At 36.2% G+C, this 15541-nt stretch overlaps 1 protein-coding gene across 5 annotated transcripts in view; it reads left to right on the plus strand.

Annotated features, from left to right (window-relative positions):
• PHACTR2 (phosphatase and actin regulator 2) overlaps positions 1-15258 on the plus strand; it is a 254176-nt gene extending 238918 nt beyond the window's left edge. For all 5 annotated transcript variants that reach the window (XM_033867798.2, XM_033867799.2, XM_073789679.1 and 2 more), the window contains 2 exons: positions 2577-2653; positions 10680-15258. In XM_033867798.2, the coding sequence (XP_033723689.1) occupies positions 2577-2653; positions 10680-10695 (93 nt within the window). In that variant the 3' untranslated portion in view covers positions 10696-15258. The remainder of the gene's footprint in view (positions 1-2576; positions 2654-10679) is intronic.
• The last annotated feature ends 283 nt before the right edge of the window (positions 15259-15541 follow it).

The following is a 15541-nucleotide window of genomic DNA, read 5'->3' on the forward strand; positions in this document are numbered from 1 at the left end:
CAGTCATTTTTGTTTCTATTTTCCTTTCTATAATTCTCATGCTACCAAACAACACTACATATTTGGTGCCAGTACTGTCTCTGTGGACTGGTTTTGTTTCAGTCTCAGAAATACCTAGTCTTGGCCGAATGACTCCCCATTGTTGACCCAACTCAGCACCATTCAGATTTCAGTCCCACTACATCAGCCTACCTCTTTCTATCCCATTATCTTTCAAAAAAATATCAGTCCCATTTACACTTATGTGAAGAGTTATTAGACTTAAACTCTGGTCTCGTTTGTATAGAAGAGAGTTAAGATTATTGTACATGTATTTCCCTAACATAAAGGGTATTTAATTACTTTTTTCCTCTCCGAACTCTCTCAGGAAACCTTCTCTTTAAATAGTAAGAAGGGGACTTCCCTGGCGGTCCAGTGGTTAAGACTCCACACTTCCAACTGCAGGGGGCGCAGGTTCGATGCCTGGTCAGGGAACTAAGTTCCCTCATGCTGCACGGTGCGGCCAAATAAATAAATATAAAAATAAATAAATAGTAAGAGGAAATAACTCTTGGAATAAAACTGTGGTCTTCAGTGAATTTTTAAAATGAGTATTGCATTTCTTTAACTGCCTATAGTCACATCTTCCTGATATATATATTCAAACAAGCAGCCCCTGTAATTTCACATCACATTCATTGCCTATAACTGACTCATCATTTCTAATTACAAGCTAGCACACACAACATGGAGATCTGAGACAATTATCTGGATGACTTAGGCCCTGAAGCTCATTTTATTGGAAAGAGCATGGGACTTGAAGTAAGAAGGCCTGTCTAGCACCATACGAAGTCACTACAGTATTACTGACTGTATCCCCTGTGCTATACATTACATTCGTATGACTTATGTATTTTGTAACTAGAAGTTTATACCTCTTAATCTCTCTCACCTATTTTACTCATCCCTCTGCTACACCCCTCCCACCCCGGCGACCACCAGTTTGTTCTCTGTGTCTGTAAGTCTGTTTCTGTTTTGTTACGTTTGTTCATTTGTTTTGTTTTTTAGATTCCACATATAAATGAAATCATATGGTATTTGTCTTTCTCTGTCTGACTTAGTTTATTTAACATAATACCCTCTAGGTCCATCCATGTTGTTGCAAATGGCAAGATTTCATTCTTTTTCGTGGCTGAGTAATATTCCATTGTATATATGCACCACATCTTCTTTATCCATTCATCTGTCAGTGGACACTTGGGTTGATTAAGGAAGACTTTTTGATAGATATTAATTGGTGATGAATATAGAGAGTTTTTGCTATTTTAGCTGGGTATCAGCCAGATACTGGTTCTGGGTATCAGTTTTTACAGTGAGTGAAACAAAGTATCCTCACTGTTGATCTCACTTGTGAAACAAGATATATTGTCTTATCACAGGGAACTTGTGGGCCCAGAAATATTTCTCTACTTGATTCATCCTCTTCCAAAAAACCATTAGCAGGAACCACCGCCACAGTCCCCAGCCTCAGGTTCCTCATAGAAACTACAGGGGCTGAGGAATATATTTGGAGAGACAAACAATCTACGACTATAGGATTTAAACATAACATTGAAAGCAGCATTGGGGAAAAGCTTGTATATTGCAGAGTGATAGCTAGTGATGGGAGAAAGCCAGAGAGAGGCCTCAAGGCTTTCTTCTGTCTTTTCCCTTTTCTAAAATACATCATTTTCCAACCACAAAGTAGATTTTCTTATCTCTCTGTAAAGCCATTCTCTGTGGTTTGTAATGTCATTCTGTTTCAGCTGAAGAGTCCATTTCTCAGAGGTTATGGGGATGCTTTTATTAGTATTTTTTCATTTACATGAGGAAAAACTTCTTCCTAGAAAAATTAGGAAATAAAGATAAGCACATAGTTGAAACCGAAAAACCATCCATGATCCAGCCAGTATTGTTAATACGTAACTAATGTTAACATTTTGATGAGTATCTCAGCTTTTCAACCTGAAAGGATATAGCATCTCTTCCAACCCCATCATGTACATGACATGGATTATGTGTTCAATAAATAGTAATAGTAATAGGATTCTACTTGATACTTTCTTTGAGTGGCTTGAAGTGTTGTGCTGAAATTTTTAATTCTAATTGTCTAAACTTTCAATATAAAAGAATAAACAGCAGTTGCCTTCTCTGTAGCTCTGTGGTAGCTCGTCAAAGCCATGTTGCTGTGGGTGGTATGACATGCAGAACTTTCATAGGAAAATGATGTTGTTTCTCAAAAAGTCTCATGACCTGTGCTATCCTTGTGGTTATCGAGGATGGGGCATGTGGGTGACTCATAGATCAGGCCCCACGGTGAATTTGGCAAAGGCCTCCTTCATCTCTGCCTTGCCAATGTCACCTGAAGGAAATCTGTCCTGGTTTTTGTTTGGCTGTAGCATTGACATTTCATTTGTAATATACCTTTACCTAGTAGAAATTAGAAATGCCTTTCTCCAAGACATTTCATCAAAGGATGTCTGCTTCATTGATGCTATGTATACTGAGGAAATATGTGATCTAAATAACAATTCAGTTTATGTATTTTTCCTATTTAGGCGGCAATAAGGAAAGAACTAAATGAATTTAAAAGTACAGAAATGGAAGTTCATGAAGAGAGTCGACAGTTTACCAGGTAGGTAAACAAAATGCAGTTGAGCAAATTAAAAATGAGTAAGATGGTAAACTTATGTTGCATGTATTTCATCACAATTAAAAATTTTTTAAAAATATAGTTTAACACAACACCCACTATCTAGTGAGCATTTCTAAAATTAAGTCTTTTTTTTTCTTTCAAAGAAGTCTGAATCATTCCAAAGGGCTATGTTTTCATTTCTTTCTTAGTTTTATTTTCTGGCCCCGAAAACAAGTATCAGCGTCATTTATTCTGCTCTTGAAGAGACTCCGTTGAAGTTTTATACCCAGAACAGATGCTGGTGAGAGCCAGTTTGGGCACATATGTGTCTGCTTTGAACTCACGTAACTCAGTTTGGGCACGTATGTGTCTGCTTTGAACTCACGTAATTTTTAGAAGACGTAGCTTAGAAAGGAATTCGATGTTTACTGCTGCCACAGAAGATCACTATACTCCTACCATTTTTCCTCCCAACACACTTCAGTTTCACAAGCTGCTAAAACCAGAAGGGACCCGAATGATCATGTAGTCTGATCCCCCTACTTCACAGGTGTTCTGTTTATTTCTCTCGTGGGTTTACGTGCTTTGCTACATGTAACAGGTATTATATAAGATTTTTCAAAGAATTTGCATGCGAATCAAATCTTTGAAAGCTTGAATTGCTAAAAAACATACGAGGACAGATGATTACGTGAAGAATACCATGGTAGGTCTTTCTGGAAAGCAGATACTGATCCCAAGACTAGAAACAGCATCTGTAGCGCAGCCATACATCGTGGTACGACAGCATCTGCAGTGGTTCCTGTTGGTGGTGGTGTTCCCTGCTGGGGAGCGTGTCCCATGATAAGGGCAGTGGTGATGTATCTTCATAATTTAATAGCAAATCCCTTCCCTGAGGCTTATGGGGGCCTGCTTGCTCCATAGCTGTTGGTCCTATAATAATGTCTGGCATGTAGAAGAAACTCCCCTTTCTCCTAGGGATAGTTCTTCCTTATTTGTTTTGTTTTCTCCTGTATCATATTTATTTGTAAATGCATGTAGGGCTTTTAGATGTCCTGAATATATAGACTTTTTCTCTATTTGAGTGCTTTATCCTATGATAATCTACTCTTGGACCCATCACCTTCCCATATCAAGCAGACCTATTTGTCCTCTCCTTTTCTCCCTTCCGCTTCTGGGGTCAGGAAGAGTTCATGCTAATATCTGACACTGTGGTCACACTTCTCCAGTTAAGTTGATCATCATAAGGCAGCTGGATATTTATGGTGACATTGAGCTGGGTGGGACCTCCAGGAAACTGGGGCGATGCCATGTGTTTGTGTCGCTGAGTCCTCACCCTGAGAGTCCTGAGATGTAGTGACTGCACGCAACCCAGTTTTTGACATTTAGGATAGTTTTACATCTGTATAGTTTTCCTAGGAATTGTAGTAACTGATTAACTCATTTTCATTTGATAGCATTGTATGAAGAATAAACTACAATAGAAATAATCAAATTTTTTAAATGCACTTATACGAAAGTTCTCATTTTATGAAAATTAAACATTTATACTCACATAGGTCCTTCTTCTTCTGTTGTACTCTGTGACCAAGTAAAAAAAGTAGGAGGTAGGGAGAAATGAAGTTCATTTCTTTTTTATCTATGTATTCTTATGTACACAAATAATATATTCTAATTAAGCATTCAAACATCACAAAAATCTATCAAGGAAAAATGAAACCTTCCTTCACTCCTTCCCCAAATTCATCCCCATTCTCACAGGAACCACTGGTAAAAGTTTGGTGTAGATCTTTGTAGAGAGTTTTCTGTACATTCACAAACATGTATATATATGTGATATATGTGTAGGTACTTATATGCATTTCTGTACCCCTCTCAGTTATACACAAAGACAGCATCTAGAAAATCTGTCCATGTTAGCATATATTTCATTCATTTGAATGACTCTATGGCATTTCATAGATAATACAGTATGCTGTAAGTTGTTGAACAATTATTCTATTGATGGATGTTTATGAAAATTTCATTTTTCCATTATTTAAACAATGCTACCTTGACTTTCTTTGTAAATACACTCTTTTGCATACATGCCAATATTTGTGTAGTATACGAGTATTTGCTGTATCCACTAAATATATATTTTCTAACATTTTGAGAGATTACTATGCTCTTGTCTTTCCAAAGGACACAGTTTTCATTGCGACCTCCAGTTTATGAACATGACTGGTCTACTCACGTTCATCAGTATTTTGGGGTGGTGGGGGTTCTAGAGAATGAACAGTAATATCCTATTTCATTGATTTCTGTAAGGTTAGGCATTTTATATATTTTTATTGATTTTTTTCTAATTTGATGTGCTTTGACCAGTTCTCTTTGGAGTTGTTTGTATTTTTCATATGGATTAGTACAACTTCCTTAAATATTGTGGCTATCGGCCCTTTGTTACATGTGTCACAATACTTTCCCCCAATCTGTAGTTAATGTTTTAACTCTTTTTATGGTCTTTTGTTTAAATTTTTGCATATTCAAATTTGTGTATATTGTTATGTTTTAGTTCATTATTTTGTGTCTTATGGAGGATGGCCAAGATTATAAAACTCATCTTTGATTTTTATATGTGCTTTTTTTTAATACTTCAATCTTTCATTCATCGGGCATTTATTTGTATGTATGATTCAAAGGAGTAAGCTAACTTTACTGTGTTCTATTTTTGTTGTTGTTGACTTTCTTTGTTCTAAATCAATAATCAATTGTCCCTATGCCATTTGTTTCCCCCTTTATGTGAAATTCTTCTTTATTAAAAGAAGACCATTAAGGATCAATTTCCAGATTCTGTATTGGGTTCTAATGAGCTGTTGTCTGTCCTGGCACTGTGTCACACAGTTTAATTAGAATAGATTTGTAGTATATTTTTAAATCTGATGGAGTCTTTTTCACCTTTAAAATTCTATTGGCTATTTTTCTGTATTTATTCATCTATAGAAATTTGGAGTGTTTGTGTGTGCCGTAAAATAGTCAATTGTTATCTTCATTGTTTAAGCATATATTAATAGATGCAAACAGGGATGACTGTATTTCAAGAGAAAATCATAGGCTTTTTTTTTTTTAACAGCTGATACAAAGGTAAGCTTTAAAAGTTTTCCCAAAAATGTATTGGTTAACCCTCTTAAAAATGTCTTTTAAAGACACTGGTGGAGGAAGGGGTGAATTAGGTGAAGGGGATTAAGAGGTACAAACTTCCAGTTATAAAATAAATAAGCCATTAGAGTGTAATATACAGCATGGGGAATATAGTCAGTAATATTGTAATAACTTTGTATGGCGACAGATGGTAACAGACTTACGGTGATCACTTCATAATGTATAAAAATACTGAATCACTATGTTGTATTTCTGAAACAAATATAATATTATAAGTCAATTATAGTTCAATTTTTTAGAAAATTAAATTTCTGGATAAGGAAAAATTAAATATTCATATCACTAAGACAAATATTCCTTGCTTAAGTATTCTTTAAAACTTGGCAGTAAAGCAAATGTCTCCTGTGATTTTTCCATCAATGTATATTACATCATTAGAATTGTATTCCAGTAGAGAAATATTTAGGCTCTGAGACATAAAAATAATACTTATGATTTTTTAAGCTGTTTTCAGTATTTCTTTTAAAAGGTGAAAGGTTTGGTAAATACTGCTTAGTCTTATCAAAATAATACAAACATATGATAACGTTTTACATTTAGAAAATTGCTTATGTAGGAGATGGTGGTGCCTTTAGTCTCAGCCACCCTTGGAAGGAATAAACATGCCATGGATCATGACCTGGCCATTCAAATGCAACCCAGATAGAGAGCAGCTCACTTATTAGCCTTTCTCATTAGTGCCAGATGTTATCTCCTTATATCAAGTAAGCCTTCCCTTCAAAATCAAAACCTATTAACTGCCTGTGATTTAGAGTGGTTCATAAAAGGGTTGAGACAGCCCTGCTTCTTCTGCCCAGGCACCTCTTCATCCAGTGATGATCTCCCACACAGTGATGTATCAATCAACACTGGGAGGATGCATTCCTATACACAGCTTCCTTTGCTTCTGCATCTCTGCAGAGAGTCACAAAAAGCTGGTAACATTGGTTTGCCTCTGGGAGGGAAATCAGATGACTGGGGCAGGCATGGTGGGGGAGACTTCACTATTCACCCTTACGAACCTTTTGAATTTTTGAAACATAAGAATTTATTACCTAGTCAAGAAAAAAATATTTAAGAGAAAAAAATGAAGGATCTATTTCCGAAGTCCTCTTTCTGTAAATGAGGAGTCCATCATGGTGGCTTTTCATGAAGAGTGTGCTGGCAGTAATACTGTGGTATTACTGCTGTTCCTGTACCGAGAAGACACCTCTGAAAACTCCATCCTGGAGTACGTTCTCTGCATGTCTGACCTGAAGAGGGATTGTAGCGATCCACTCTTTCATCTAATTCCCCCAGTTTCTCCAGATGGCTCTTGGAATTGGAATGCATTCTAGGGTCATGTGAGAAACATGAGGATAACTGGTCCCCATAAGAATTCATCCTTTGGCCTGCAAGGTACCACGATTTAACCTCTGTTTTTTAGAACACTTGCTGCCTGTCCAGACACATACTGTTTTTTTCTCCCCCTCAGCAGCTGCCCACCCAGCCTACTGTTCAAAACCCAGAAGACCATTTGAAGGGCACTGTACTATTAAATGGGGCCATTGCATTCTGGAAACAGATCACCATGGCAAAGAAAACCCACTTCTCTTTCCATAGTAAATGGGATTTCTACAATTTAAAATAATTCTCTAAATTATAAAGACATGTAAATTGTTTGAAAACAATTTACGTAAAAACTAAACTTTAAAATGATTACAGTTGAATGGTAGGATCTATGGTTAGTTATAACCTTTGGATATTTTCTGATTTCCAAATTTTTTTAAATGTCAACATGTATCAGATTTATAATCAAGAGAGAATATTGCTTTTAAAAACAGACTTTGAATTTTGTAAATAAGAACATTTTTAGAGTATGCAAAGTAGCATTTTCATATATATAATTTTATTAGCTTTTAAATTGTTTGCTTATTATATTAAGCAAAGGATCATTAAATTGACAACTCTTAGAGTCAGAACGGACCTCAAGAGATTATTGGCATAATGTTAAGTGGAAAAATCCAGATACTGACTAAAGGTGTGTGTGGGGGTGTGTGTGTGTGTGTGTGTGTGTGTGTGTGTGTGTGTGTGTGTGTATATATATGTATATGTATATATATGGCAGTGGTTTGTTTTATTTTAAAATTCAGATGCATAGAAGAAAAATAAGAAACAATGTTAAAACACTCAGGCTTAAAAAAGAATGAAATATTGCCACTTGTAGCAACATGGATGGACCTACAGAATATCATACTAAGCAAAGTAAATCAGAGAAAGACACATATTATACGATATCACTTAGGTATGGAATCTAAAAAATAATACACCTGAATCTATATACAAAACAGAAACAGACTCACAGACATAGGAAATAAACTTATGGTTACCAAAGGGAAAACGGAGGGTGGGAGGGATAAATTAGGAGTATGGGATTAACAGATACAAACTACTATACATAAAATACATAAGCAACAAGGATTTACTGTATAACATGCAGAACTATATTCAATATCTTATAATAACCTGTAATGGCAAATAATCTGAATATATATATATATAAAACTGAATCACTTTGCTATATACCTGAAACTCCAACAATATTATAAATCAATGGTACTTCAATGTAAATAAAGAAATAAATAAATGCAAATAATGCCAAACCTTATTAAAAAAACTCTTAATGATTTGTTATAGAGAGAGCCTATAGGTGTTTTCTTTCCTTTTCTCTACCTTTCAAATTTCCTAATGTAGCTATGTTGAGGGGTGTGTGTGTGTGTGTGTGTGTGTGTGTGTGTGTGTGTGTGTGTGTGTGTGTGTGTGTGTGTGTGTGTATTTAAAGAAATTTTCTCATTCTGTGACACCTTAAGTTATTACTATCCAATGTGGATTTACAGATAAATTAAACCACTCTTTGAGCTTCTAGATAGGTTTATCAAAATGTGACATGGCAAGAACTACACCTGTGACCTCAATAAACATTAATTCAGGGCCCCTCTACAGAGAAATGAGAAGGCTGCTTCTGCATACTCATTTCTCTCTTGGGTGCTCCATTTATTTAATACCTGGACAGAAACTAAAAAGAATTGCAAAATGCTGCTTCGACCACCAGAGTTGCAAGCATGGTTGCCTATTCAGACTAACAAAATCCCATCCAGCATGTCATCTGACTCCGGTTGAACAAGGCACAGTGGTTTAGGAGAGTCTCCTCATTTGTTTAACGTAAGTGTATGTGCCGTGACCATTAAACCCTTTTAAATAAAGGGAAAATGAATTATTCAGGATTTCTGTATATATCAATTAGGAAATTATAGGAAAGTAATATTTTACACTTTGTGAGTAATTTCATATTTTATATTATCTGAATGAATTTACAGGAAGGTGAGGACATTTTTATATATTAATTTGTAGAGGAACTGTTATGGAAAATAACTATCTTTACCTGAATTCCATGACTTAAAATTAGCTTTTTCCTCCTATTCACTCCCTCTCAACAGTATGAAAATAAGAAAGATTTATTGCAGTTTTAACAAGAAGAAGAAAATATAGATAACTTCAAATTTGAGTTGCAGGAAAGTTCTGAAGAAAGGGTGGACGAAAAGCTTAAGTATCCTGAGAGCACAGGAAACCTATTTATTGCTTCATCAACTTGAAGCCTAAAGCCAAAACTCTCATTCTGTTAGATAGGCAAACTTCCCCCGAGGTAAAGCTGAACTTCATGTACCTTAAAATGAACGCAAACCACTGAGTAGTACCAAACTTAAGAATAATTTGCATTTTTAGGACCTCTAACCATAAAATTTAAGAGTTGATTTTGAAGATAAGATGCCTAATTTAAATAGGATATAAATGTCCTTTTCTGATTGGATAGTGCAAGAAAATATACGGGTTTTTTGACCAGATCTGGGCAGTGCATATGAAGAGAGGTTACATTTATTTATTTATTTTAATTTTGGCTGCACTGTCTTAGTTGCGGCACACGGGATCTTCACTGCAGCATGTGGGATCATTTAGTTAACAGCGTGCCAACTTCTTAGTTGCGGCATGCAGGCTTCTCAGTTGCGGCAAGCAGGATCTACTTCCCTGACCAGGGATCGAACCTGGGCCTCCTGCATTGGGAGCGCAGTCTTACCCACTGGACCACCAGGGAAGTCCTGAGGTAGCACTTCTGACCCCCTGCAGCTTTGTCAGCATATTATTGCAGTCACAGTATTGGTTAGTCATCTTCTTTTCTTCACCAACGTAGAAGCTGTGCTGATGATGGCCTGACCTTCCAACAAAATCCAGTCTGTGAACTCTTTCTCTAATGGATCCATGGGCAAATAGTAGCAAATTGTAGTGTCCTGCTAATTTTTGGAAATTAAAAGCAGGACACTTTCCAGGAAAATGCTTCGCTTTAAAAGGTTCTAAATCTCTCCTGGTCCATTGGCTACTTTGTTGCCCAATCTGATTTTTTTTTTTTTTTTTTGCGGTAGGCGGGCCTCTCACTGTTGTGGCCTCTCCCGTTGTGGAGCACAGGGTCCGGACGCGCAGGCTCAGTGGCCATGGCTCACGGGCCCAGCCGCTCCGCGGCATGTGGGATCTTCCCGGACTGGGGCACGAACCCACGTCCCCTACATCGGCAGGCGGACTCTCAACCACCGCGCCACCAGGGAAGCCCCAGCAGCATCTTTTGTAGAGGGGCTGTCTCTGCTTTTCCACATGACGTTTATAATGGTATTCTGTTCTGACAATAACTTAGAACAGTAATTCAGTTGGGGATGCTAGAGCTGCCTTTGATCATAAGCATTGCTGTAACTTATTCATTTCACTGAATGCAGAGTTGTGTTTCTCTACTGTCTCACAGAGTTTCTGTTTCATATTTCAGGTTTCATCGTCCATAATGAAGTGCGGGACTCTTTGGAAACAGACTGATCATCTTTGGGGGAATCCTCGCTTCCTGAAAACCTGATATTGCACTGGGATTTGAATGTGTGTGTTTCCGTTTAACTTGTGGTGAAGGAAGCGTGTGGAACGTGCTCCCCACCTATACAGCCCGGATAGGCCAACAAGCAAAGGGAAGGGTGCAGCGACTCTGCTGTCCAGCATGTGGATTGATGGTAAGGGGATACCATGGTTACACCACTTATTCTTCATCAGGAGTTTTAATCAAAGAAGATGAGCAGAAGACAATCGCTGGTTCCCTGTTGCCAGAAAGCCACATTTAAGAGTGCAAGTTAAAGAAGAATGGGGAATGGAATTTCTGAGCACTGGAGAGGGGTGGGGGGTTGAAAATCAGAAAGCAAGAGAAGTACTTCATTATGTTAATGAAAAGAAGAAATGGAAGCATAAAGTTATTTTCAAAGTAGGCTTTTGGTAGTTGAGAACTTATTAAGGGATTTGGGAGTTTAATCACCCAAGGTGGATTTCCTAAAGACCTGACCCTAGAAGAATATTCTTGTTTCATCATTATATTGGTACAGTGTCGTACCATTATTTTTTTGTTGTGCCAGTGAATTCAGTTGCCAGAAATAAGTCTGAGTGTTTTCATGTACCTTTTTCTTAAATGCGAGAGGCTTTTACTGACTCTTAATAAGCATGCTTACCCAAATTTTGTTGCATGCTTTAAGTAGCATAGCTAGACATACTTTACTTTTTTTTTTTAATACTCCTTACCTAATGTACCAACCTTCCACGAGGATTATAGGACTGGGAATAAAGTCAGACGTAATTATTCGACCCTATAAATCTGTAGCAGGCTTTAGAAATAAATCTTTTGGTCTTTCCCTAGCTTGATTATCTCCAATGTTGAAACCATCGTACTTGATCTGAAGAAGATAATATCGACAATCATGGCACCTTTTTAAAAAGTCTGAATCCAAAGTTAAAACTTAAGCGAAATGCAAGTTTTCTGCCAGCAGTTAGCTCTGAATAGGAATGAAAAGAACTACTTATTTTCCATGCTGCATTAAGTTGGATTGCTGCTATTAAAAAAATTAAGCACATGGATTAAAAAAATACTCACCCAAAGACTTAAAAGAACAGAAAATTTCTGCTAAGTTGTAAGTGAGGAGAACCTCATTTGATATTTTAAGAGTCTGCAGATTGCATCCATAAATATAGCATTGACTTTCAGTGCAAAATAATCAGTGAGATTAAAGTTATGGAAGATTTCCCTATGAGCCTACAGTCAATATCGTTTACATTAAGAAGTCCTCTATTGTCATCTTACTGTTTTCCATGGAGTCACAGGCATAGTATGGCTTCTGCTCCCAAGTACATATGACCATATGTAAATACCACCTTGCATTTCATTGTTCTTTCATGATTGTTTTGTGCCCCTTTTATTAAAAACACATGAGATGTATAACAACAAGACAAGACCTAAATAGACTTTATTTTATTCTCAGAGTTTGGACTAGGATTTTCTGAAATGATTCTGGTGCATTATATGGAAAACTCTAATTTTCTATTTCAACCAAAAGGCAAACATTTAATCTGGTGGACAAATTTGGATCCTGCCATTCATTTACATTTTAAAGAACCACTTAAAATTGGATGATTTTGCTTCAAAAATAAAAAAAGATTTAGTCCCACTTAGCCTATTACAAAAAGCCAGGACCGTTTTATAACTAACAAAAGTAGCCAGCGTTGCTGACACCTCTTGCTGCACTCAGCTATATGCGTTAATAAAATAAACCTAGAATTCTACACTATTGTCATGTCCTTGATAGAGTAAGACGTATTTTTGTTTTGAAAAACTTTTTCTGCATGCCCAAGTGTCTTTCGCTGGCTGAAGTTTTATCCATTTCATAGTGTTTAAATCCAGCCACAGATATTAACTAGGTTCCAGTTTTTTGCTGAAGCCATGTTTTTCCTTATGATATTGTTTTATTGTCATTTTAGTGTCTTGGGAAAAATACCAAGGAATGTAGTGTTATTTTAATTTTCTATACTTATAATCTTAGAACATCATTTTAATTTCTAATCACAAGGCCCTTATAAAAATGGTAAATATAAGACATTTATCACTGTTTTATCACTCAAGATACATATCACAGAAAGTCTCTATTTGGTTGATAAAAGGAACCATTTTTTTCCCACTAGCAGTACATGTGATACAGTTTTTTTATTCCCTACACTGAGATGCACTCGGTACAAAAATGAAACTCTGGTCCCTCAATATATTGTTTTCCTTGTATGATATGTCAGATTTATGAACTACCCATACTTTTTCTTCTAATGATTGACATGTTTAGGGAAAAGTTTAAAAGTCAAAAAAATTAACCAATACTAGTTTAATTTTTAAGAATTGGAACCACAAATTATTTCATTAGAATGACCCTTTAAATAAAAAGCTATGGAAAGAATGGAAGGATTATGAGCTAAGCTATATTTTGCAGAATGAAGCTCTATTTTAATAGATAATTTTACTTTTTTTTAATGTCTTTCTTGGACTATAATTGCTTTACCATGTTGTGTTAGTTTCTGCTGTATAACAAACAAAATGAATCAGCTATACGTATCCATACATCCCCATATCCCCAGTAGCTAATTTTAAAAGGCAGAAACACTGCATATCCATCTCAGCAGCCCATCTTACCTGGCAGCCCTAAAAGGATACAAAGATGTGGACCACCCTCCATAGAATTATGTATCCGCCTAATGCCAGCATTTCTGCAATCCAACCGATAAGCTACAGTTCTATAAAAATACATGTTTATGTGAATTGGGTTGTTGTAATACAACACCAGGGTTTTTCCTATTTAAAGTGTAACATGAGGCTGACGTAGAAGAAGTGAGTGGTTTTCCTGGGTCCCTAAGATGTGATTAAGGAAGAGAACAAATCCATCTCCAGAAAGGTCACAGGCAGGAAAAAACTAGACAGACTGTAAAAACCGAAGTGACCATTTCCATCTTTTTTAAAATGGAGAAAAAGAACAGTAACAGTAAGGTAGTAAGAAGATGCCATTAGCTTTATCAGCATCTTCATGGTCATTACCAATTAGGCTGACAAAACTAGTTCTCCAGTGATTAGTGTTAATTTTTGGCAGCCCTGCCTGATAGTTTCCTATGGTGTGAAATGTCTAGCATTTTCTTTTTGTTCAATATAGTTTACCTTTATGATAATTCCTAAAATTATTTAGATGAAATCTATAATATTCAGAGAACTAGTTTGGGTATTTGAACAGCTGTTTTAAATGGAGAAAAAAGCACACTCGTCTATCTGATTTACCCAGAAAAAACGACTTTCTGGTTTCATTTTCATATCCTTTATTAGCATAATGATTGTAATCACTTATCTTTCTCTTATGTTAGTAAATATATTGTTTGTAGATGTTCTAAAATGTCAGTGAAAATCTTTTTAAGGAAGTAGAGGAATTGAATACACCCTTGAATAATCATCGAATATTGAAAATGAGAGATAAGTCCTTAAAACCCATAACTCAGGTTTTACAACCTGCAGTTAATTCAGTGCTGCATTGGCACTTAAAAAAAATACAGTAACTTACACTTAAAAGAGAGAAAAATCTGCATTAACATTGCATATCCTAATGTGTACCACATTTTAACACAAAAACAGGCATTGTATTTATACTTAATAGAGTCAGACACAACTTTCACAAATTATACTGTATTCACAATAGAAAAAAGCAACCTTGTCTATCACATAGTAGTATCTCCACATTTAAACAGTGAAAGCTCTTCAAAAATGTCATATTATTTCTTTAATTCGTCCCAGCAGCACATTTCACACAGAGTGAGAAATCGTTCTCAGAATAGGTGAGATGGAATCAAGCTAGTACAAGATACATCAATTTATGTCATTTCATCGGTATGGTAGCTTAAACATTCCTAGATCCAATCATATTATTAAGCCTAATCTTACTAGTGAAAGTATATACTTTGAGACAATAATTAATTTCTTCACATTGTTAGAGAATGTTATGAGCACTAAGGAACCACTAAGATGCAATTTATTTACAAAGTTTTCCCTTGGCCACTTGAACTGGCTGATCTTCCACTATTGGGCATTTGAGTATATGTCACATTGTTTTACTTGCCAAAGCAGAATGAAATTTTGGAGCTGAAATATGTCCTAGACAGGAATGCAACAGCAAAAGTAATCATCAAATTAATAGGACCATCTTTCTGAGAGAAAGCACATCTCCAAATAGTTGACACGCAAGTTTCAAAGAGCAGCATGAGGCGTTATTATAATTTGGCAGTGATCAAAGCGTGGTAGGACAAGGGTAGAATACTCCCAACCCATTCTCATTTTCACTTTCCACTTACTTTTTGTAATCATTAAGCTTAAGCTCTTTATGGAAATGCAAACCACCATTAACATTTCTAGAAAACAACTGAAAAAATAGCCCACTTAAGCTTTTTCAAAGACAGGTTTATCCCAAATTAAGAAATCCTATTGTACACGCTGTAAGATTTCTGGCAAAAAGAGAGAATCCTATAGCAGCTATTCCCACCAAAAGCCAACCCTATAGGCAAGGGTCATTTTTAGCTAGGCTAGGATTTACTGCACAGAAAAATGTCATTTAGCTTTTCACATTGCTAGCACAGCTGCGCATATGAGCAAAGCACTCCATCAGTGTTTCTCAGTGGGGTACTGTTGGCATTTGGAGCTGGGCAATTCTTTTTGTACAGAAATGTCCCACACATTGCAAGATGTTTACTCTCCCAGGCCCCTGCTGCCTAAATGCCAGTTGTATGCCCAGCCATTGTAAATACGAA

Source organism: Tursiops truncatus, chromosome 12 (genome assembly GCF_011762595.2).
Source record: "Tursiops truncatus isolate mTurTru1 chromosome 12, mTurTru1.mat.Y, whole genome shotgun sequence".
Lineage (NCBI taxonomy): Eukaryota > Metazoa > Chordata > Mammalia > Artiodactyla > Delphinidae > Tursiops > Tursiops truncatus.